Raw genomic sequence first — 26,048 nt, 5'->3', positions numbered from 1 at the left:
AGGGAAGAATTAGCCAGCGACACCATATCCTGTGAAAGAATAAATAAAACAATGTACTCAATACAAAATGCCCCTTGAATTTATGTAACTATGTCAAGGCCAGAGTCTGTATTTATTTAGAACAGATGGCTTTTATTGTACCCATATACAAATGAAGACTGCACTCCAGTATGTATCTACACTACACTTCAGTGGACTGCTTCCCTCCACAGCAAAATGTAGCATAAATACAGAGTCAGGGCATTACCCAACTTCAGATGAAGCAGAACAAGGGGACAAATCTTGGGCCAACACTTTACTGAGTACAACTCCAATGTGGCTCTCCCTTAAAGTTCCTGGAGACTTTCTAAACCAAGCTGCAACTAATTTAAAGGATTATACAACGCACACACTGCTGCCAGCACTGCCTAAATACTTAAAATTTAAAATGACTGAATCATAAACTCTGCCATGCGTGGTAAAATTACAATTCCTTCCAGGATGTGACCATCATCTTGTTATTCAGACAATCAAAATAAAACTAAAGATGGCAGTACCATCTTTGTAGGGACGATAAGAAAGTGAGTGGATCTGGCACTGAAGGAGCATGTAAAAATATAATTTGGCAATAGATTTGAAGACACACAGAAGAATAATGGCAGGAATAGAAAGATATTCTGATAGGGTTTGATGAAGTAGAGTGAAAGGAAGCTTGTGTGCAGTAAACAATGGCAAAACTATTTGAAATGAGTTGCCTGTTCCTGTGCAACAAATTCTATGTGAAAATATTCAAGTGAAAATTGGTTAAATGTTGATCTGTTAAGTCGTGTTCAGATCATCTTTTCACCTGGAGAGGACTTGTAGAGAAAGGTTTAGTGTACCAGCAGAAGATGGCTTTTAACTTCATTGATTTCCTGAGCTTTTGAGTGCCCACAGAGTGGACCTCTGGAAAATCCTGTGATGCTATGGAATTCTAGCAAAGATCATTAATCTGATAGAAGCTACATATGATGATTCTGTGAGCTATTTGAGGTCAGAGAGTGGAGACAAGTGACAGGTTAATGATGCGAGGCAAGGCTGTATCACTGACCTCACTTAACTACTGCAGTGTCCTAAACTTTGCAATGAGAAAACTGATGGTTGTCGCAGAGAACACAAGTGCTTGTATAAGAGGTGAGCTATGAGATCGAGAGTTTATAGATGGTATAGCTACTGACTTGGACAGAATGAAAAGATTCTTTATTACCATAAAAGCACAAGGTGCCAAAATAAGACTGTGTATCAGTCCGCAAAAGGTCAACAACATGGAAATAAGAAAGAATGTTGTCAACACTGGTGGATGAGTAACTGTTGGAGAATGGCATGAAAGAGTCAATCACTTTGTCTACTTGGAAGTATGGTTACCCACTAATGATCAACTCACTAAAAAAATAAACTGGAAATGCTAACAGATCCTTCCCTTGTTTCTCCAACACCTGGAAGAAGAAGAAAATACATCTACTCACAAAACAAGATTGGACAATGCTATTGTCATTCCAACACTGCTGAACCCCTTTAAAATGTTGGGTGAAAGGGCCAACATGAAGCTGAACACAACCCTTCAGGATTGTTCAAGAATCTGGAGTTGTCATTGAGTGATCATTTAATCATTGAGGATGGGTTAACTTACTACGTATGCAATAATCAGGTAGAGATGGTTATGGAGGTTTGTTCAAGCTATCAGGCTATCCTGTGGCAGACACACAAGGTGCACTATAGTCAAGAGGCCACCTGGAGGGAACAAAAGGCATGAAGGATCAAGTATGATCTATCTAGAGGATGATCAAAAGGATACTGCCATCAAGGAGACAAGTCTGAATAGACAAATGTGAAAGAAGTGGCTTGTTTCACATGCCACTAGGCACAGGAGACACATATGTACATAAGAAATAGGAACAGAAGTAGGCAATTCGGCTCCTCAAGCCTGCTCTATCATTCAATAAGATCATGGCTGATGGGTTTGTGTTTTGAGTTCTACATTCCCGTCTACCCCAATAACCTTTGATTCCCTTGCCCAACAAGAATCTATCTACCTTTGCCTTAAAAATCTTCAGTGACACCACTCCCACTGTCTTCTGAGGCAGAGAGTTCCCTCAGAAAAAAATTCTCCTCATCTCTGTCTTTTAAGAGCCACCCCTAATTTTAAAACAGTGCCCCCCCTAGTTCTGGACTCACCCACAACAGAAAACATCCTTTTCACGTCCACCTTGTCAAGATCCTTCAGGATTTTATATACTTCAAGCAAGTCACCCCTCACTCTTCTAAACTCCAGCAGAAACAAACCCAGCCTGTCCAACCTATCCTCCTAAGGCATTCTGCTCATTCCAGGTATCAATCTAGTAACCTTCTCTGAACCGCTTCCAATGCATTTACATTCTTCCTTAAATAAGGAGACCAAAACTGCACACAATATTCGAGATGCGGTCTCACAAATGCCTGTATAACTGAAGCATAGCATCCTTACTTTTATGTTCAATTCCTCTCGTCATAAAGGATAGCATTCCATTAGCCTTCTTGAGTACATGCTGTAGCTGTACATGCTGTACCCTAAATTTTTGTGACTCATGAACGAAGACACCTAGATCCCTCTGCACCTCAGAATTCTGCAGTCGCTCTCCATTTAAATACCAGTCTGCTTTTTTTATTCTTCCTCCTAAAGTGAACAACTTCACATTTTCCCACATTATACTCCATCTGCTAGATTTTTTCCGATTCACTCAACTTATCTATATCCAGTCACAAACTCCTTGGGCAGAATTTTGCCCTTGATGGGTGGGCGGGCCACACCGGCTTGGTGGTGGTGGTGGGGGGGGGGGGCAGCTGATTGCCGCCGCTGAAATGGGCCCCGCCGCCATTTTAAGTGGGCTATGCGCTTCCTGTGCAGGGGGGAATTCCCCAACTGTCAGAGTGCACTCTTTCACGCATGTGCGCAAAAAAGCACACATCTCCCTGAAACTAAGTGCTGCCTCAGGGAGAGCGCTGACAGTTTTTGAAGGCATAAAAATAGAAAAATTATTAACATGTCCCCCTCATGTGACAATGTCACACGAGATGGGTCATATTAATAAATATCACAGAAACTTTACTAAAGATTTTTAAAACCGACATGAAACCTCATCCCGCCGGTGGGTAGAGGTTTCATGTTTTTTCAGAAGCCCGCTGGGGCTCCTGGCCTGCCCAACAGCCTTAAGGTTGGACGGGCAGGGCCTTTAATTGACATTTCTACCCTCAATTGGCCATTGACAGGTCGGCGGGCGGACAGCTGATTGCGCTGTCCCCCCCCCCCCCCCGCCTTCCTGAATATTTAAATGGGGCGGGATGATGTTGGGGGTTCCCCCCGAAGTCATCCCGCGTCGGTGAGTGGGCCCCGCCCCCAGCTCACTGACGGAAAAATTCTGTCCCTTGGGCAGGATTTTCCGCACCTGCCCACCACCGGGATCTTCCTGTCCGGCCGCGCGTCAATGGAATTCTGGCTGGGTCTCCGCCTCGCCATGGCAGGTCCCGCCCACAATGGGGCCAGGAAATCCTGGCCCTTATGTCTTCTTCACAACATACTTTCCTACCTATGTTGGTGTCGCCTTCAAATTTAGCTACCGTGCCTTCGCTCCCTTCATCTAAGTCATTGATGTGTATTGTAAAAAGTTGAGGCTCCAGCACAGACCCCTGCGGGACTCCACTAGTCACATCCTGCCAATCAGACAAAGACCCATTTACGTATACTGTCTGTTTTCTGGCAGCCAGCCAATCTTCTATCCAGGCTAATATATTACCCTCTGCACCATGAACTTTTATTTTCCACAATAACCTTTGGCAGCTTATCAAGTGTCTTCAGGAAATCCAAGTACAGCATGTCTACAGGCTCCCCTTTATCCACAGCACATGCTACTCCTTCAAAGAACTCCAGCAAATTGGCTAAACATGATCTCCTTTTCACAAAACCATGCTGAATCTTACTGATTACCTTGAATTTCTCCAAGTGCCCAGCTATAACCTCTTTAATGATAGGCTCTAACACCCGTCCCACAACAAGCGTCAAGCTAACTGGCCCATAGTTTTGTGTTTTCTGCCTCCCTCCCTTTTTGAGTACAGGCATTATATTTGCTATTTTCCACACTGATGGAACCTTTCCAGAATCTAGGGAATTTTGGAAAATTAACACCAATGCATCTACTACCTCATTAGCCACCTCTTTTAAGACCCTAGGATGAAGTCCATCAGGACTCGGAGACTTGTTAGCCTACACCTCCATCGGTTTGCTCAGTACCCCCTCCCTGGTGATTATAATTTCACCAAGTTCCCCTCTCCCTTCCACCTTCTGATTTACTGCTATTACTGGAATGTTTTTATACCTTCTATTGTGAATACAGAAGCAAAATATTGGTTAATTTCATCAGGCATTTCCTTATTATCTACTATTAACTCCCATTGTCACTCTCTAGAGGATCAACATCCACTTTATCTACTCTTTTCCCAATTAAATACTGTGGAAACTCTTACTATCTATTTTCACATTTCTTACTAGCTTCCTCTCATACTTTAATTTCTTTCTCCTGTTTAACCTTTTAGTCATTCTCTGCCATTCTTTACATTTTGACCTATCATCTGACCTGCCACTCATCTTTGCGCAGTTTACATACTTATTCCTTATGTTTGATGCTCTCCCTAACTTCTTTAGTTAACCACCTTAGCTGCTCACCAGATACTCATCAAGCAGCTAGCTCCTTTCCCTGTGGTAAAGCAAGAACTAATTTCTACAGGGTGAGAAAGATAGAAAAAGGAAACAAACACCTCCTTCCCCGAACTCCTCCTCTCACCAAACTCCAGTTCTGCACTCAGTATCCTCATCTGCACTCCGTGTGCTAAGGTTGCTCTAAAAAGACCTGTATTTATATCCAACTGAACTAGGCTAGAGTAACCAGATTCAACCAGTTAGCTAATTAACTACTGAGCTCTCATAGCAGAGAGTGAGTTTACTCTGTCTAAGCTGGAAGAAGAAAAAAAAAAACAGCCTGCTTACACAGTACTCGCCAGTAACTGCTAATTACTGACTTGATTTGATTTTAAGAGCAAAATTTAAGAACAAAATTAAAACTCCCCCTCTCACCAAACTCCAAGTCTGTACTCAGTTTCCTCAGCTGCACTCCATTTTGACACTAAATTAAACTCAGTTGGCTGGAACCAGTGCTGAAGCTATTGGCTTGAGATCTTTAATTTCATTTCAAATATAGCAAATGTATTTTGTTCCACTCTTTAGTCAGAATGTAGCAAAAGCCACACCAAGATGTTTTAAGATAGAAATAGTTGAATAGTTGCCATTTTAGTGACCTAGGCACTAGATTACTGTGGCCAAATAAGGTTTTATTACCCAAGACATGTATTGGCGTCTTAAGATTAACATTGTTAAGGGTACAAACAATCACAGTTGCACTAAACAGAATTTAATGGCACAGAAGGAGGCCAAACAGCTTCTCTATTTGACAACAGTAGGAAGTTTAATTGGAGGTAAATGAAACATTTAATGTGGTGGCAATAGGGTTATTTATTAGGGAGCAGTAGAGCGACTCAAAACTGCAAGCTGTTTGTGGGAAATGTGATTAAGAAGAGATTATTGACTGAATGTTTCACTTGAGGATTAGAATATTTCTAATGTACCATCATGCCCCTAATACCCTTCCTTCCAACAATGCTGCTGTAATTCTGTTACACAGATTCAAAAATTTGTCAGGGTTGAAATTCAAACTTAACAAAAGCTGATATTTACAATCCGGGAAACTGCATTACATCATCAGGTTAAATATTCCCACTGTACTGGATAACAGGATTTTTGGCATCACAATGACAGAAGCCATCTGTTGAGCACAGAATTTAATGTCTGCTATGCATTATGCATACTCTCTCTCCATCGCCAACAACTTGTATTTGATGTAGTACCTTTAGTGTAGAAAAAGATCCCAGGGCACTTCACAGGAGTGTTAAACAAAACCTGACACCAAGCCACATGAAAAAAGTAAGGACAGATGAACAAACGTTTGGCAGATTTTAAGGAGCACCTTAAAGGAGGAGGGAGTGGGAGAGAGCAAGAGTGGGAGAGTGAGGGAGGGCGAGTGAGTTCAGGGCCCAGGCAGCTGAAAGCACGGCCACCATGTCAGAGGGATTCAAATCAAAGATGCACAAAAGGCCAGAATTGAGGAACTGCAGAGAACTTTGAGGGTTATAGGGCTAGAGGAGGTTTCAGAGATATGGAGGGCGAAGCCATAGGAATTTGAAAACAATGTGAGAATTTTAAAATCAAGGTATTGCTTGACTAGGAGCCAATGTGGGTCAATGAGCAGAGAGGGGTGAGGTGTATGAAAATATAATGCAAAATTGCTACTCAAATAACAATTAGTTTAAATTTGCACCAATGATTTCCCACACAGTAAGGTGCTGAATTTAGTTGTACAATGTGTTGGGGAAGGAAAAATGGTGCTGAGGATATGGCTGTGACATTCCAAAAGATTGGAAAAGTGAGAAGCTCATCCCAGGGTACTCTTCTATAGCATCTAGCCATTGGTTACAGTTTTCCCACCAGAGCTACATTTGGGGTCAGGTTATGTTTCAAGAGTATGAGGAGAAATTTTGTAGCTGGGCATTAAGAGTAAACCTACATAAATTTGAAAATTTGATTTGTAAAGCTTCGAGCTGAATATTAACTTCTGTATAGTAAAGCTGAGTCACTAAGAGTAAATGAGCAAAACTAAATAGTTACTGAAAAATTCATAGACAACTCACTTTTAACTACCTTACCATTTCCAGTTATAGTCAACAAGCCACATAAATTTTGCCATCTGTGTTAGGTTTCTTTAGAGCTACCTTTGAAATCGTTGCCAGTATTTCAATGTAACGGATGTGTTCATTGCACACATGTCTAACAATGGTTTGGCATTACAATAAAAAAAACCTGTTTGCTGCCCTACATCATGTGGAACCATTTTATCATTTTATGTAACTCAGCCTGTGCTGTGGGTAGAAACTATAACAAAGTTCCTTCATTTTTATTGTCGGCAATCGTTCTGGATGTGCCTCTTCTGAGGAACAATAAATTTGCTCTCTCAGAGTACAGGAATCTCTGCTGCCTATAAGCCTGTAATTACAATGCAGATGTTGTATTGCACCTAATATTAATTTATAGGGAAAAAAGTTGACTTTACGCTATGAGTAAAGCATTTGAAAGCCATTTGTTACCTATTTGTTATAGGTGTTCCTTTTTTTTAAACAAAAATGCTCTTTAAGGTTAGCAGCAAAGAGCATGTTTATAACTGCAATTTGTACAATTCATTGTTGAAGGTTGTTACTGACATAAAATTGGTTGCAGCTGTACAAAGAAAGACTAAATTCAGAAAATCTGGTCTTAAAGTAAGTTGCCGGTTGATAATCACAGCTGCCTCTCTGCTTTTCCCGGCTGCATCTCTCCAAAGAAGGAGAATCTGCACTTTGTTCCCCAAGTTCTTCCATCCATTCTTCTTTCCCATTAATAGCTTTTCCAAACAAAATTAAAATTAAATTAACATTGACAACTGGCCATCGTTGACTGTGAAAATAATAAAGGCAACCAATGCTCACCATTATTTATGAAAAAATCGTCCAACAATTTCTACCAATACTGATGTGCAGTTAGACATGAAAATCCAGAAGTTGCTGCCCAAGATGCATGAAAATAATATTGTCTGGCTACCCATTCAAATGTATTGTACATTTCCTATACCAACATTGTAGATATTAACCAAATTCAATAAGTTAAGGCTTATCCATTCTAGTGCAAGTTTCCTTTTAACAGCATATGTCTTAAATCCTGCCAAACAACCTCTCTGGCACTGCATTTTTTAAACAAATGTAGATTCTGATTCCTTCACATTTTAATTATTGTTAGAGATATTTAAAAATACATTAAAAAAAAACACTTCTTTGTCTCCTTTCTTTTCCAAATTGCATTCCTTTACTGTTGTATACGCTTTTTGTACCTAATTCAGCATTGAATTGATGATTCTAACTTCCTGGTTCAATTGCTCATTAATGATTCTTCAATTTGGTTGGTTAAAAGTACACACAGTTACTTGCTTGTTCATGGATCCCAGATGCATTGTAGAGGGCACCATGCTGTTTGGCTGAGGGCATCTTGCCATGTAAAAGCCCATAGAAAGTTTGTAAGCAGGTGTAAGTTCAGTAAACAGTAGGCAATGTTTGCTCATCACTCCCAGCAACATCTGGCCCAATGTGTTTGGATATTTGCAAAGTTTCTGTTCCAGGACAATGTTGCAAAGTGCAGGAATTGGGAAAACAGAAGTAAGGTAACCTGTCAGTTGAAGTTATTGGAATCTGTTATTAGGGACAGAGTGTGACTGGACACATAGACATTCAGTTGATCAGAAAGACTCACAGTGGATTTGTGAACTTCCCTTCTTAGTTTTTATGTCTGACCAATCTAGCTCTGAATGCTTTGAGGAGATTCCCAACAGGGTGGATAACTAAATGGTTCTGTTAAGTCATTATTGGGATATGGGTGTTGCTAGCAAAGTGAGCATTTATTGTCCATTCCGAGTAGCGGTGTCGCTGTTTTGAGCAATTGGAGTCCATGCTAAATAATTGGTTAGACTTCAGCTGGAGCTTGTTACTCAATTCCGAGCACCACACTTTAGAAAGGATGCCAAGGCCTTTGAGTGGATAAAGAGGAGATTTGATAGAATAATAGCAGGGATAAGGGGTTTCACTTATCTGGGGATAATAGAGAAGTGGGATTGTATTCCTTATTATAAAGAGGGTTAATGGGAGATTTAATGAAGATTTTCAAAATTATGAGGGGCTTTGATAGAGCGTAGGGAGAAAGCATTTCGACTTGTAGGAGGGTCAGTAACCAAGGACATTGTTTTAAAAAACATAAAAGCCAGCAGAAGAATGAGAACTTTTTTTCAACTCAGCGAGTTATGATCTGGAATGCGTCGCCTGAAAAGATGCTGGAAGCAGATTCAATAGCAACTTTCATAAGGGAATTGGATCTCTACTTAAACAAGAAAACCTTGCAGGGTTATGGGAAAAGAGCAGGGAAGTGTGGCAGATTTGTAGCTCTTTCAGAGAACCAGAAAAGGCACAATGGGCTGAATAGCCTTCTTGCTGGATGATTCTGTTTAGTGAAGATACTCCTGCTGTGCTGCGAGGAAGGGGCTTTCATGGTATTGAACCAATGGCAATGGAGTAACGTTTCCACATGTTCAAGTGAGCATGGTGCATGACTTGGGAGGCAACTTTCAGCTGCTGTCCTTGTCCTTCTAGGTGGGAGAGATCACAGGCTTGGGAGGTGCTAGTGAAGAATCCTTGGGGTGTTGCTGCAGGACATCCTGTAGGTAGCACACACTGCAGCATCATGACACACAACTGGTTGAGCGAGTTGTTGTTTTAAATGATGGATGGGCTGCTGATCAACTGCTTTGCCTTGGATGGTGCTGAGCTTTTGCATGTTGGCACAGCTGCATCCATCCAAGCAATGTGAAGTACTTCATTACACATTTGACATGTGCCTTGTTGGTGACAGGAAGACTTGCATAGTCAAGAGGTGAGCCACACTCTGCAGAATTCCCAGCCTATGGCCTGCTCTTGTAACAATGGCATTATGTTGCTAGTTCAGTTGAGTTTCAGGTCAATGGTGATCTCCTGGATGTTTTTGGTGGGGGATGCAGCAATGGTAATGTAATTGGATAGCGATTGACTCACGTTGGAAATGGTCATTGCTTGCCAATCACATGCTGCAAATATTACTTGCCACTTATCAGCATAAGCCTGGATGTTGTCCAGGTCTTGCTGCATGGGGTTGCAGGCTTTATCATTACAAGGAATTGCGAATGGAACTGATCACTATACAATCATCAATAAACATTCTCACTACAGAACTAATGATGGAAGGAAGGCCATCGATGAAGCAGCTGAAGATAACTTTATATAGGGTATTGTCTCAAGGAACTCCTGCAGCGATGTCCTGGAGCGGAGATGATTCACCTCCAACAACCAACCACAAAAAAGACTAAATTGAATCAGATTGAAGGACTGTAGGGGATGACCATTCTCAGTGGGAGAACAGAAGATTTGGGAACTGGTGTTAACTGTTTAAAGCAATACACAGACTAACTGCATGCTGCTTAGACACACTTTCAGGTACAATCTTCCACTCTACATTAATGCGTGCTCATCCAAAACTGTGTTGCCTATATCTTAACTCGCTCCAAATCACATTTGTCCATCACATGTGCCAGCTGACTTCCACTGGCTCCCCATCCGACAGTGCCTTAATTTTAAAATCCTCATCCTTGATTAATCAAATCCCTCCATCGCCTCACCCCTCCCTATCTGTACAGCCTCCTGCAGCCCCACAAGCCTTGGCGCTCCTTCAGTTCTGACCTCCTGCACATTGACAGGCGTGCTTTGAGTTGCCTTGGCCCTAAGCGCTCAAACTCCTTCCCGAAAATCTCTCTGCCTCTCTACTTCTCTCTTCTGTTTTCTCTTTTAAGATGCTGTTAAAAAAACCTTTCTCCTTGATCAAGCTTTTGGTTATCTGTCCTGGTTTCTCCTCCTATGGTTCAGTGTCAAAAAATGCCAAATATGTTTATACTGATATTGCTCTTAAATGCCTTGGGGCAATTTATGATGCAAAATGTGCCACATAAATATAAGTTGTTGTTGCTGAAAATATCATGAGGGACTCAAAGTTATTGCAGTTTTGAGCATTGCTAAATGGGTAGCCCTCAAAGCTGATTATACTGTATTATTTTCAAAAAATGCAAAGCAAACAAAGATAAGTGCCTCAAATGGCAAGAAAAAGGCAACAAAACCTAATAACCCTTTCAGCTTCTAACCTTGCAGAGGTGTGGTAGCCATTGCTCAGCAGAAGATAGAATACAGCAACATTACAAAACATTAACTTCAATAATTAATCATTTGTTTTCTGGCAGTTTTCTGACCCCAATACATCATTCTATCCTACAAAGTCAGAGCATAGTATTTCACAAAGGGTTTTGAGATCTGACTATGTTAACTCTCTGCTTTGTGCAACAATATTAGCCCTGAAACTGTAACATCTTCATATTGGTATTGTGATGAATATAGCAAATCATAAATAACGGTACAGACATCAATCTCTCCAAATACTCTTCTTTTGAGATTCCTGCAAAAGGAATTATATATGAGGAGGGGCATTGACCTAGGTTAATAATATACAATAATTTTAAAACTTTTCACACAGATCATGATCATGATGCTGAAAATGCTGATGCTTTTTAAAATCTAAGGGTGGTAAATGTCATGGTCTAGTCCTGATCACCTCTTATTCCTAAATATATTGGCCCACATTTTGCTGGAAAAAACTGTATGTCAATGACACTCTGTTATCAATGCAGAAATCAGCCAGTAACTTGTGATGAAGAGATGCCTGGCCAACCGTGAATCATCCCAAGTTGCTGGCTGATTCATGCTGTGCCATCATTAACTTTATGAAAATAGCATCTCATCCTTAATCTCCTCATTAGTTTCATGGATTTGCATTTTAATTCCGTAATTAACCCCCCACAGGAAGTTAAATTTTGTAATCAACCGCATAGCTACCATGTCAATTTTGTGAAAAGTATTAGTGATTACCAACCTCTCTTGTACATAAACAGCAATTCTAAGTATGCAGCTTACTTTCTCAGGTTGAGAGTTGTTGCTGGAGATTCTCAAAATGTAATATTTAATTTTTTTAAATGCTTCCTTACTTTTTCTGTCTCCTATGCTCTCTTCATCCAATTTTTCTTTCCCTCTCTTTATTTCTCTTTCTGTACCCGACATGACTTTGAATTCACACATTCTAATTTAGCTCATTCTCCGTTATTCCTCTTGTTCATTGCTCAATCCTCTAGTTTCATTGGTTAAAGAGATACATTATTGGTCACATTGTTCACCAAGGTCTAATTGTCCTGTTGCCCTTGCCAATAACAGTTAAAACCTAAACATGTATAAACAATTTCAACAGGCATGCCATGGGACACCTTGCTTCAAGTAAATCTGGTCTATAATTTCTATAGCTAGTGTAATTATAAAGATATTTTGCTTTGATGGGCATTTAAATTTGCTTCGCTGAGGGGGAATCAAAATAGATAATTTAGAAATGCTCCTATTGGAGACAACTAAACATTGTCTTTTCTTTTGAAGATCTAGGGGTAAGTTGAAAGACTGTAATGATTAGGTGCCATCTTGAATCCATTATGGTTAATTAGGCTAACGTAGACATTAAACTTATTCCAGCAGCACAGGCAAGGTCCCCCTGTGATAGCCTGAGGGATAAATGAAGGAGTTGCTGGTCAATTAGGTTTTAAAGCAAAAACAGAAAATGTTAAAAATGCTCAGCAGGTTCAGGCAGCATCTATGGAGAGGAACAGAGTTAACATTTCGGGCTGACAATTTTTCAGATCTGCTCTGAACTGTTAACTCCGTTTCTCCCTCCACAGATGCTGCCTGATCTGCTTAGCATTTCTAGTATTTACTATTTTTATTTCAGATTTCCAGCATCCACAGTATTCTGCTTTTGTATTAGATTTATTCCGACAGGTTAAAACCTAAGCCGGAACTATTTTAATGATTATTGACCTTGTCAAAGTGAGAATTGTCAATGCCACACAGAATAGAGCATTGCTTTACTTTTTTATCCAGTTAGTATAGAATATTCCACAGGTACATATAGCATGGGTTATACGCAGATTAAAACCCCCCTCTGCTTTGCCCAAACATGTGCTTTTCAACACCAATCTCAAAAGACCAACTTCCATTCCAAAAGTACATTTTTTCCATTTTTCATACCAGCCGTCCTTTGCTGGATATAAGTGAATGGTTTGTAACGTCCTCAAACACCATGAGCCACAAGTGACATCAAAATTTGCACCAATCTTAAGGCTTGCCAAAAGTTCCTGACAATCTCATTAGCAGAAGGTGGAGATCAAATAAAGATATGCCAAATTTCTTCTTCTACAGTCACACATTTGAAGCAATCAACCAATAATTTATGTACATTAGCAAAGCATGTTTATCATGCATTCTTTTTTTGCATGTAACTGATATTGCAATAAAAATGGATTCAAAGATATAGAAAATATACCATAGGTATATACCTATAGTATACACCATAGGAAATAATGAAAACAAAAGCCTTAATGCATGAGAAATATGGCTTTGGGCCCTGTTATGCCTAAAATATGAAGCATACAAATGCCCCCATGCAGAATGGTGGTAAACGGAGGAAATATTCTTTGGATGTTTACACGGGATGTGGAGCCACGTGAAATAAGTGGTTCAATATTCAGTGCAGCTTTCACTCAATCAATGCAAAAAAGCAAAGAAATTTGGGCCTAGCACAACAATGGAAAATGATCACTTTCCTCAATCTTTCCACTGAAATTTAGCCTTACACTATGTTTTCAGGAAATGTTGGACTATTGTGATTTAGCACTGAATAATGAGCAACATTGTGCTGTCTGAAACAACAACTTGCATTTATACAGTGCCTTTGATATAATAAAATTTCCCAATTTGCTTCCCAGGGGCATTATAAAACAAAGCTGAGTGTCATCAGGAGGTACTAGGGCAGATGGCCAAAAAGTTGGTTGAAGAGATAGGTGTGTCTTGATGGAAGAATGGAAGGTAGCATAGTGGAGGTTTAGGGAGGCAATTCAGAGACTAGGGCCTGGGCAGCTGAAGGCACAGCCACCAATTTTCAGCGATGCTCAAGAAGCTAGAATTAGAGGAACACAGATATCTCGGAGGGTTGTAGGGCTGGAGGAGATGACTGAGATAGGGAGGGGTGAGGCCTTGCAGGGATTTGAAAACAAGGATGAGAATTTTAAAATTGAGACATTACTTAACTGGGAGTCAATACACTTCAACGAGTACAGGGGTGATGGGTAAATGGGCAGCAGATTTTTGGATTACCTCAATTTCAGGGTAAAATATGCAAGGAAAATCAGGAGTACATTCGAATAGTCAAGTCTAAGAGATAGGCATGGATGAGGATTTCAGCAGCCGATGAGCTGAGGCGGGGTGGAGTCTTAGTGATGGTGTGGTTATATAGTTAGAAGCTCATCTCGGGTCCACTGACACTTTGAAAACAGCATTTTATTAATGCTAAGAGAAAGGAAACACTCCCATCTGTCTCAAGGTTTAGCTGTGCTGTGAGTGCAGCTGCATGCTAATGTTCATGCACGCACGCAACAGAGCTCCTTTGTTATAAGTGGCACTGAGGTCTGTAACAATGTGCACTTGGCAGTATAATGCTAGTTTTTCAGCTATGCATCACACTAGTGATACTGACCAGAGTCCAGTAGCTGTGCTGTAACTACAGTATTACTGCTGACCATAGAATCATATATAATAGAAGACGACCATTCAGCCCACTGTGCCTATGCTAACTCGTTACAAGAGCTATCCAATTAGTCTCACTCCCCTGCTCTTTTCCCATAGCCCTATAAGTTCCCCAATCCTATTTTGAAAGTTATTACTGAATCTGCTTGCACCTCCCTTTCTTGGACTGCATTACAAATCATATCTCACTGCTTTAAAAAAAAACACTCAAATCACCACTGCTTCTTTTACCAATTGCCTCAAATTGGCATCCACTGGTTGCAAATGCCCCTGCCAGTGGAAAAAGTTTCTCCTCCATAACTTTGACCATCTCTCTTAAATCTCCCCATAATCCTCTCTGCACTTAGATAAATCCTAGCTTTCCTAATCTTTTCAGGTAACTGAAGTCCCCCATCTCTGGTACCATTCTAGAAAATCTCCTCTGCACTCTCTCCAAGGCCTTGAGATCTTTTTTAAAGTGTGGTGCCCAGAATTGCACACAATATTCAAGCTGAAGTCCAACCAGTTATTTATAAAGGTTTATCATAATGTATTCCTGTATAAAATTACACTGACATTCAGTGATGAATCACTGCAGCCTTCATTTCCAGCAACGGTATCTCCTGTATACGACACCATAAATATACAGTGTAATCATCTTATAATGCATTTAAGTAACATCAAGTGACAATGGAAGATATCTGAAAGTATGCACATTCTTACTCTCTTTTAACATAACTACTTACAAGAAATATTGAGACACTTGCCAGTTGACTGATACCGTGGGCTGAATTTTGCCCTTGACGGGAGAGTGGGCCCAACCGACTCGACGGTGGGCAGGCAGCCAATCGCTGCCGCTGAAACAGGCCCCGCCGCCATTTTAAGTGGGCGAGCCAATTAAGGTCCGCCCAGCGTGACGTCCACCGGGAAGCACTATGCACTTCCTGTGCGAGCAGGGGGGGGAGATACCCCAAATGCGAGAGTGCACTCTTTTGCGCATGCACACGAGAGAGCGCACATCTCCCTGAGGCCAAGTGCTGCCTCAGGGAGATCGCTGAAAGGTTGTCAAAGTGTAAAAATAGAAAAATAAAAAAATCATTAACATGTCCCCCTCATGTGACAATGTCACACGAGATGGGACATGTTAATAAATTGTACAAAAACATTGCTAAACTTTTTAAAAACCGACATGAAACTTCATCCCGCCGGTGGATGAGGTTTCATGTATTATCAGAAACCCGCCAGGGCTCCTGGCCTGCCCGCCAGCCTTAAGGTTGGACAGGCAGGGCCTTTATTTTAACTACCCTGTCACTAGCCTCAATTGGCCATTGACAGGTCGGTGGGCGCACAGCTGATTTTGCCGTCCCCTCCACCTTCCTGAATATTTAAATGGGGCAGGATGACATCGGGGATTCCACCTAATGTCATCACGTCATTTTCGCGTCGGCGAGCTGGCCCCCGCCCCTTGCTCGCTGACGGAAAAATTCAGCCCAGTGACTTGGAAAAGTTCCTGTTCACCATTCGATTCTGTATTGAAATCCAGTGCAGAGAGGTGGCATGTATCTCTGCATTGCATTTTAGGGTCTACTTTAAATTCATTTGGGTAGATTCTTAACATACTTCCTGATGGACTGAAATTGGGAGCATAAAATTGTTAACAATTGATGCTTACTACTCCCACTCACTCTGCAGCGTCACAATGCTGGGAGATGTAGGCAGTAAAATCAGGATGGTACAAGCTGGATGTTTTTCACAATATGACAGATTGGCGTGCAGACTAGCACAGCTTTGAACTGGCATAGTTGGCCTTGAAAGGAATGCAATGCAGATTCACCGGTATAGTATGTCAGCAGGGTTCCAAGAGTTAGGTTGTTTGGAGAGATTGCAAACACTAGCCTTGCGTTCCCCAGAACGTAGAAAGTTAAGGGGTAATTTCATCTTAAACTTTCTCCCTCATGTGCCTATCTAGTTGTGCCTTAAATGTTAAATGCTATTCACCTCAACCATTTCATGGTTTTTCCTGAAATATTTACTGGATTTATTAGTGACCATTTTATATTTGTGGCCCAAAGTTTTGGGCTCCTCTGCAAATGAAAATGTCCTTTCAACGTTTATCCTACCAAGCCCCTCTATCAAGTAACATCCCAATCTCTATTCATGAGGAAAGAGCCCCACAGCCTTTCCTGATAGTTGTATGCTCTTGTTCTGGTATCATCCTTCCAATTCTTTTTTACACTTTGTCCAGTGCTCCTTTACCCTTTCTGTACTGTGGTGTTCATGTACGATCTAATCAAGGTTGTATATAATTTTAACTTAACGCCTCTGCTTTTGAATTCTGTTCTTCAGGAAAGGAACTCCAGTGCTTTGTTTGCACTTTATTCAGCTTGGTTACTCTGCATTGCTACTGTTAAGGATTCGTGTCTTTATCCCTGGATCCCTTTGCATCTCAGCCTCTTATTTTCCAAAAAAATAGATGACCTCCCTTGTTATTCCTATTGAAAAAGTAACACCTTACATTATCCATATTGGAATTATAATTTGCCATTTATAGACCTATTCTACAAGTTTGTTGATACCTTTTTCCTTACATCCCCTGAACAATCTCAAAGTGTGTTACCTTAGTGACTGGTAATTCCTTTGATTTTGATTCAAAGAGATGTTCCAGCTTGGATATGTCCACTTTTACAGGCTCCAGCCGGGTCCAAAGAGGCTCTCTGCAACGCTTGTGATTTTTGTACTGCCAATCAATTGGTCGGACTTCGTTCCAGAATAGTCTGATGGTTTTCTTTTTCTTGATAAATGTTGGCTCACCCCTGGACAGATGGGGTGATCCCATGGCTTGTCGTAGACCAAAAGGCGGTGGCGGGGGCACTGACAAGCCAGGTACTGGAGGAGGTGGTGGGCAGTACAGTGTAGGGGGCGGAGGAGGGGGAGGTAAGCCCATGAAAGAAAGAGGGGGAGGCGGTGGAGGAAGTATTGCATCTCCAGAATTAAGTAGGTTTTCCACGTCCAACACATCTATATCATCCTCCTCCTCCAAGTCAGTGAAGTCTATATCTTTGATTTTTAGCTCTCTTGGATTGGCCATTAGTTGATCCCAAATATAATCCGATTCTGTTTTAGGTTGTGCAGTCACTTTGTCCACAGCCTTAGCAGTCTCTTCAGAATCAGATAACGGAGGCCCTTTACTCAGCTCCCCACTGTTAAATTTGTCAGTAAAAGCTTTCACGCTGCCATGGTTCTCTAAATGGTCGATCTCCATTTTCTTCACTTTGTCTTCACAGGCCTGCTTGCTGGCCTGCAGAATGCTGATGCGGCTAGCCAGGCTGGCAAGGGACTCTTGTTTCTCCTCCTCTTTTTTCTTGAGCTCTGTTTCTTCACCATCATCTGTCTTTTTGTTCTGCGCATACAACATGTCCAGCATGAACCGTTTGTTATTGAGAATGTTGCTGCACTGCTCATTTACACTGACCTCCTTAACGCTTTGCGTCCATTTACCTGTTGTCCAAAAAGAGACACGCGAGTTAGAATACAGCAATGGAAGGTCTGAGACAGTGACGTTTCCACAAAGTGGAGCTGGAAATCCAAATCCTCACTATCCTTAACGTGAAGCTAACAATACTGAATTTATTTTGATGGAGCTGTGTGCTAAATAAATGTGTGGTGCCTTCTTAGCAATTCTTATCCTTGTCATTTTCCAGGAGCGCAATCCATTTTCTTAAACATTAGAAAATAAAACAAAAATGATAGGTTATGGCAGTGCGGTAACAAAGACAGGGTGAGACTGCACAGCTGTTGTGAGTTCTCAGTCCAATGGGTGGGCCCAGAGGCAGATATATGTTATACACATAAAAGAGAAACAGAACCAGAATAAGTTGAAGATAAGCTTTTTACTGCAGCCTGGACGGCAAACAATTTCTGACTTAGGTCTTAGCATCTCACCCCTTTCATGCCAATGTGGTTTCATATTGTTACAAATAAAATGTGTGTTTTAAGTTGCTGTGATACTGAATAGTACAGAAAGGCACTCTGGGATTTGTGTGCAATAACTTGTATCACATGCTCTTTTTAGATACACACAAAAAAAAGCTTGGATTTATATAGTGGTTCATCATATCAAAATGCTTCAAGGTCCTTTTAGAAGGCTACCTGTTGCACTGAAGACACACCAATGTGGGCAACACATGGATATCTACTATCAGTCAGAAAAAAGTCAGCGGATTTATCAAGTATTTTACATGTTGAGCATATGGATGGCACAGTCACTAACTGCCCCCCATCCCCACTCCGCCTTGGGGAACTTTGGTTGGAATCCATTCCAGGCAGACAGAATTAAATCCTCTACTCTTCCATGCTGAAATGGTCCTACAGTTAAAAAAGAGTCTGGGCAATTTCAGCCCTACTCCTAGTAAACAGGACATCACAGAACCAGGCTACATACAACATGAAATGAATAGATACCGAATTATCCATCTGACAAGCTACAAGATGGTTGGTGTGGGAAATGTACAGTTTATATCTTATGTAGAGAAGCAAGAATCATCATTGTCAAGCCTGTAGCTTAATTAATTAATTAAATTTACTTATTTCAGGGGAGGAATACATGGGTATGTTTCAGCCACTACAATAGGTGGCATATTCTTCTTCCATCAGCTGTCAGAAACTCTTCACTGGCCTCCCCTGCCTTCAGCTCTGCTTCCTAAGCATGTGCCTAGTGGAATTGTCACCATGCCGTGGCTGTTCAATATTGTCCTTTTGACCCACCCAGGCTGCTGCTGGTTTACACCAAATGTGCTCCTCAACCTGATGCAATGCTACAGAGCCAAACCTCAGAGGAGAAAGTGATGGAATGAGGTCTAGTCCCTCTTTGCAAGGAGGGGCAAAACTGGATGTTCTCATGATTTTCTGGCTCTCCCAGCCACTTTCAGTAGGAACATGACAACTTACACAGGGAGCTTAAAGTATACAAACAGAATAAGATGCCCACACAAACCGCAGTGAGCATACAGTAATGACTGATGGCCACAGGCTCACCATTTCAAAGACAGCTTCAAATCCAAGAAAAATAAAGGAGGTCAGGCCCTGTGGTGCTAGTCGAATCAGACCCATCAGTTTATCTGGTGAGATTGCAGCTAATGAGAATCAATTATCCATGCACTGAAGCAATACGGAGGATGAAATTCTGTAGCCTTCATGATTTTGAACACCTCTTATCAAATCTCCCATTTCCGGGAGGTCAATTCTAACTTCTCTAATCTCTCCATCTAACTGAAGTGCCACATCCCTGGTAAATCTCCTCTGCACCCTTTCTAATTCCTTCATATCCTTCAGAAAGTGGGGTACACAGGATTATTAATAATGCTCCAGTTGGGGTCTAACTAGTGATTTTTAAAGGTTTAGCTGAACCTCTTTGCTTCTGTACTCTAAGCCTTGACTTATAAAGCCAAAGATCCCACAAGTCTTTTTTAACAGCCTTTTCAAATGACCCTACTACCATAACTAAGATTGAGAACTGTATGCTTCCCTTTCATTCATCTTGTCCCCAGACACTATGCCACTGAAGTATTGTACAGTACTTTGATACATGTGCATGTTTTGATCAAGATTAAAAGTCACTCAGAGTAGTTATTTATGACACTTAGCCTATTAATTTGTCACAGTAAACATATCCATAATAAGTGTAGTAGGAAAAAACATGATCACAGAGATTAACAGATCAACGCAAAGAAAATATCTTAATATTGTGACATGTTTCCTTCAGATAATGTTTACTCTGCACAGTAAACTTGCTTGTTACTCATGTCTACTAATCCGATCCAATGAAAGCTGGTATATAATTATACTGAAGCATATTCTGTGTGGTGCAGCACAGTAAAGCATCTATTTTGGTACAACAGAGCAACCTGCAATTACTAATTGCTGCCCGGAGCTGTTTAACACAGTGCAGTATTATGAAAGAGTCACAGAAAACGTGGTTATTACCAGTTTCATTGTCGCTGGTTACTTTGTCTTCCCTTTCTTCTCTTTCTAAAGTGCTGCTGGCTGATGAGATGCTGGAAGCTGAACAGTTATCTTTCTCATTCACTTCTTCATTCTGTCTCTCCTTCTCACTCAGAATTGCATTTTCATCGGGCTCTCGATCTGGTCCCTGCTCAGTCTCCAGCTCTGATCCCAGCTCCGCAGGTCCTGCCTCAGTGACCACCTCTGCTTCTCGTTCAGCTTCTGATTCGGGCTCTGGCTCGGGCTCTGGTTCAGGCTCAGGTTCACACTTTGGCTCCGGCTCCGGCTCCGGCTCTGGCTCTCTGGCACAGACTAACAGGAACAGAAGGAGGAGGGATTTTTAGATACTGTTTAAGCCACATTACTTCACAATGTTAGTTTTATACTGTTTCAGCATCTGTTTTACTGTCACAAGAGAAGAAAAATCCTCAGCTTTTCTCTGCAAATGCAGGAAAGCTCTTTAAAGGTATTTTATAATTAACTACACATATTAGCCTCCTAAAAACGTGGACCTTTCAAGGTTCACATTTTGGGAATGAGACTAACTCAAATTGCTGAAAAGGGTAACCTATTTTAATGAATTTTACTTAAATGAGCAAGATAGATTCATTCCTTTAAATGAGTTTGCAACCTGCCTCACTCTTTTCATCATAACTCTTGTTTCTAAGAAAACTGTTGACAGACCTGTATTTTGATTACACAAAGTTTCTGTCACTTACTTTCCTGTTGTTGTGAATGAGCTCTTCCCCCTTTTTAGGCTTCAGAGTTTCCCAGTGTTTTTTTAAAAGTTCGGGCCTAGCTGTAGACCTGCTCCCAGTTTTCATTTGATATTGTATAACCACCGGTCACAAGTCCTTCTGCTTTTGTCTCTGAGGGTGCCCGAGGTTGTGGGGGATCATGACACAGACCTTCAACCTTGCTATCTGCGTACAGTGCAATGAAACTCTTGTGTCAGCTAGCCTTTGGCACCTTCGGCTCCGTTAACACCGGATGAATGTTACATATATGATGGATACAATTTTTTATAAACTGGCACAGTTTAGCCAATGAAGGCTCTTATCAAGGACAGCAGAAATGGTTTTGTTACTGTGGCTGATAGAGGACAGAAATGAACAATTTTTCCTTCACTACATCTGATAATTTTTTGTGTAAAGTCCCAATTCTACTGTCCAGGATGGACACAATGGCTCTCCGGTGCACTGTACGCAGCGAGTCAGGTGAAGTTCAACGTGATAGGTTTACAACCTCTGACACCTACGGGGACTGGACCAGTTGCTCTTGCATCTCTTCCTACCTGGTGGTTATAGAATAACAATGGCCGAGGCCTAGGATCAGGAATAACATCAGTACCCTGACTGGTTCTACTGCTGGACTCCTGCTGTGACTGCTGAGATTGTGCCTTTAGGATTTGCAAGTCCTTCTCTTTTCACCCATTGTGCATTGGAAGGGCTACATGTTGGATTTTATTTTCAATTTGAAGACTACAGGATGGAATGAATTCACACTGCAATGTGTTTATTCGTCTCTGTGCATAACTAGGCAATTTGTTAATTTCTGTCAAAAAAAGTAGCCTCTCACACATCACTGGAATTCTGTAAAAGAAGCATTAGGGCTTCCTGCTAAAAAACAAATCTTTTTCTTTCTTTCACCCATTAAATTTACCCCCTTCCCTCATCCTATCCTGAAGGTGTGCACTCAGCCTCCACATATAGATATAACCAGCAGAGATCCAAATGGGGGCAAGAACTTTAGGTGGTTTAGAGGAGCAACACTAGCATCTCTATAACCACTGTGAGTGAGGTATTGCTGCAAAGGTGGGGGATTGAAGTTGAAATCTTCTTGCTTCAGCTACATATTGAACGTTTGCACAGTGCATTAAAAAAATTACTTGAGAGAAAAATATTAGGCCATATTTGTCTTACCTTGAACACTTTTATACCATAGCGAGAACACAGGATACAGGATGCAAACTGGTGATCATGCCATCAGGGAGGCTGGGCACACATCTACCTAACCTCCCGCCTTATCTCCCCCATAAATTCACACACACACACATATTGACCCCCAAATGCAGAGAGCTAAAGCTGAATTGTTATGTCGCAATTCTTGAGATTATCTATTCTTGCAGCACGGACATATCAAACCCAATTGCCCCTTTTTACAAAGCCTTGTAAAGGCTTTATTAACTGACAGAAGCTCAACACAATGAGTGAAGGAGATGTCGTGAAAATGTCTTCTTCAGGCTAGTGCTACATTCTACGGTTAGAATCAGAAACAATTTGGTTTTCAAGAGCCTAGTAATAAATATATATAAAATCAACAGCTGAAAAAGCAGATTTTGAATCTTGGCTGAAATAACACACTTGATGATACAATGTAGAACTTGAATATTGCTGAAAAGAGACATGTTGCCGAAGCTTTTTGTTTTTCAGTCATCAGGACAAATGCAAGAATTCCAAATTTCAAATGATCACAGTAACTTATATTACAGGGGAAAAAGGTCCTAACTGGTTGGCAAGTTGACACTGATTAGCTGAAGTGTTGCCTTGGAGAAAGCAATGAGGAGCTATAGGTTTCCCTAGCTCAATATGGCTCATTTATGCTTGCTAGAAGCAACATACATTCATAAACAGGGACAAAAAACAAAAGAAATAAGTTCAAGCCTTGTGCCCTTTTCGTATCATCGGGGAGCTTGGGGAGCCAAAGTACAAATATCCTGTGGTATAGATATCTGATAGCATAGTTATCTCCACCACCCCCACCACCATCTCATTGCTTTTATCATAATACTTGCAATAGATGCTTCACAAGGTCCCAGGGCAGCTGCAAATAACAGCAATCCACAAACAACATGCATAATTCGACAGAACATATTAAACATGAAACATGGAGTTAAAACATTTATGATTCCACCCACAAACCACTTAAGTTCCTGTAGTTGGTATCATCTGGAACTCTTTGACTGTGCAATTGCCTTGTGTTCCTTACTAATTAATTGCATATATTTCTATACATGTGTCCACTCAAACATATACTGACATAGAAGATTTCATAAAGGAAGACTGTTTTCTTTAATAATCCTGAATAGTTTTTGTAATCTGCTGCAAGGTTCAGCTGTGGGAAAGGGGGGCGGGGGGGTGGTGGGGTGGGCAGCGTGACGGTGAATTGTCTTTTAAAAAGATTCTGAAGGCATTGGAAATGACTACATGAGCTAGTTAAGTGTGTAGAGGAGAGTGCACAGCAAGTGGTTAATGACCTTACCATACATGCAAGTGGACTTCTGAAAACCACAAGAGAACTGAACACAGAAGCTTATGTTGTTAGGTACAGACTGCAACCAGAATACAGGAAATGTGCCACCGGGATACCTGCCCCCAGCAGATTGCAACAATTCCAATCCTTTTGTACACTTCCAAAAACTGGAGTTTCTGGCACGAATGCCCAGCAGCAGAATTTATTAATCTCTTCATCAGGTAATTATGTCTGATGGCCAATGTTCAACTTGATCTATTTTATAAGCTGACCCGTACATATATTAAATTGCTTGCATTAATTTCAGACTTAAGTGAAAACAGATTCTCTCTTTGAGCCGGTGCAGACGCGAAGTCTGCTTCACATACAGCCCGTGCTGCAAGTAAAAAACACCATTCCAATGAGCTAGATATAAAAAGCACGAGAATTCGATTCTCTGGCAAACTGGTAACCTGCAGAAAGTGGTGTTAAAATATACTGCCGCATAATCAAACTATAGCTCGACAACACTTGACAAGCCTTCAAATTCATTTCATTCACCCACCTGATAAGTCTTTACCCCTGGCTATTTCAGCACAGCTCCACAGCACTGGCGCACTGGACTGTTAAAATTCACACAGTTCCACCGTCATGACTAAGGGCAGCTACCAGTTCTGTGACAGGAATCTGGAGTTCATTATGGCAACTTGATTTTTATATACATCTTAAATGTTAGATTATAGGCTAGAAATTTCAATCAATGCTGAATGTACTAGTTGTATGTTCCTGATTGTGCCATTTTTATACCAGTGTAGCTGGTAACCTATTTTACAGGTTAACCAGAAATTCTTTACATGTTTGCATTGTGTAAACATCAGGAAAAAAAAATGCAATTTTGCTGTTGTTGCACACTAAGCAAAGCAAACAGACTGAGGTGCTGGGAGGTGCCTCGAGACTGTGAAGTGAATCCCATCAAACTTTTATTTGGCAATCTTTTTACAATTAGCTTGTTTTCCAAACTAAATGGATAGGGACAGATAGTCTCTGCAAGATGGTCAAAAGCAGACCTGGTTCAGAGTGTACAATAATTTCCCAAAGTCAGGAACAATGTACGAAGGCAACAATCTGTTAATTAAGGGACACAACAGTATAAGCAGTCTTGACATTTAGCAGGGGCCGAAATGGCCACAGGCTGCACAGTTACATGAAGAGGACCAATGGCAGAGTGGGCACTGTCTGGAAGAGACATTTCCAGGTGGGGGAGGGGAGGGGCGGTATGGGGGCAGGGTGTGATGTGGAAGATATCTGAGGTTGCCCCAATTATTGCATAATGGCTATTGAGATCTCCGGGAAAACTCAGAAACTTTAATTGCGCTGTTCTATCAGTCTGAGTTTATTGCATTTTATAGCTCCATCTGATTTTCTAATACATTTGATCAATGCCCTGGTCAGATTTTCCATCAGATAATTTCAGTAAGTTTTTTTTTTAAACGTTGTTCTAACAATTTTCACTTTTTTTAATGCCTCCCCTCAGAGTGCATGACCGTTTAAGGGGTAGGGGGTGGACAAAAGAGGGGCTTAGAGTGCAAACCTCAGGCCATCATGTTAGGGCAGATCTGCTGGAGCAACTGGTCTTTCCTGTGTTTCATTGTGTTTATATTCAACTATCAAGGTGAATCCGTGAGTAATATAAGAGTGGCAGTGTCACAACTGGGATCATTGAGAGTCCCTGGGAATATGCACTCTGCCGGGTAGAAAGAGCAAAGACAGGTTCAATTTATGAACACTGTCATCAGCTAATCTCAGATGAAAAATCGCCATAACAAGCACAAACTTTAAGAAAATAGTAAATATGATATTTAGTAAATGTGATACAGTAAATAATAAATAAATGTATTTTAGTCCAATGCGCTGCCTGACTGGAACTGTATTGTGTTGTGTGTAAGGATAGTCACTGGACCCTGAATTTGAACCCATCTCAATCTGATGGTCTCCTCCTTCTGTTGACTGTAATGGCTGGATGTAAAATATGTTTGAACAGGCTTATCCTAGTTCAAAGTATAGTCCCCAGCATAAAACTAACCCTTAATTTGGCACAATGGGGTAAATTTGGCGATCATGCGCTCCCAGTCTTAGAGGAAGCACACGTTGTCGTCCTATCTTTAATTCATGCTCTCTTCATATGTGGCTCCTGTTTTGAGGAGGAAATGAATTTACCTTCAAACTGGTAATCTCAGTCAGTCAGACCATTAAAGATGGCTGGTGTAGGAAATGGAATGGTATAATTGTGTAGCAGGGACACACTCCTGAGAGTGCTGTTGAGGCACGTTATTATGGAATTAAAGCCAGATATATATGCTTTCAATAATAATAAGGTTATATTAAACCTTATTGGGGAGTAATTGAGAATA

The 26,048-nt window shown here is 41.0% G+C and overlaps 1 protein-coding gene across 6 annotated transcripts in view; it reads right to left on the bottom strand.

Moving 5' to 3' along the window:
- The window catches only part of LOC121275666 (FH1/FH2 domain-containing protein 3-like), a 592,370-nt gene that overhangs the window by 68,682 nt on the left and 497,640 nt on the right, over positions 1–26,048 (bottom strand). For all 6 annotated transcript variants that reach the window (XM_041183184.1, XM_041183185.1, XM_041183186.1 and 3 more), the window contains 2 exons: positions 20,389–20,718; positions 17,024–17,904 (listed from right to left, as the gene is read on the bottom strand). In XM_041183184.1, coding sequence (XP_041039118.1) covers positions 17,024–17,904; positions 20,389–20,718 — 1,211 coding nt within the window. The remainder of the gene's footprint in view (positions 1–17,023; positions 17,905–20,388; positions 20,719–26,048) is intronic.

The sequence above is a fragment of the Carcharodon carcharias genome, chromosome 3, assembly GCF_017639515.1.
Source record: "Carcharodon carcharias isolate sCarCar2 chromosome 3, sCarCar2.pri, whole genome shotgun sequence".
NCBI lineage: Eukaryota > Metazoa > Chordata > Chondrichthyes > Lamniformes > Lamnidae > Carcharodon > Carcharodon carcharias.
Note: the sequence above shows the minus strand (reverse complement) of the source record. Positions and strands in the feature narration are given on the sequence as shown.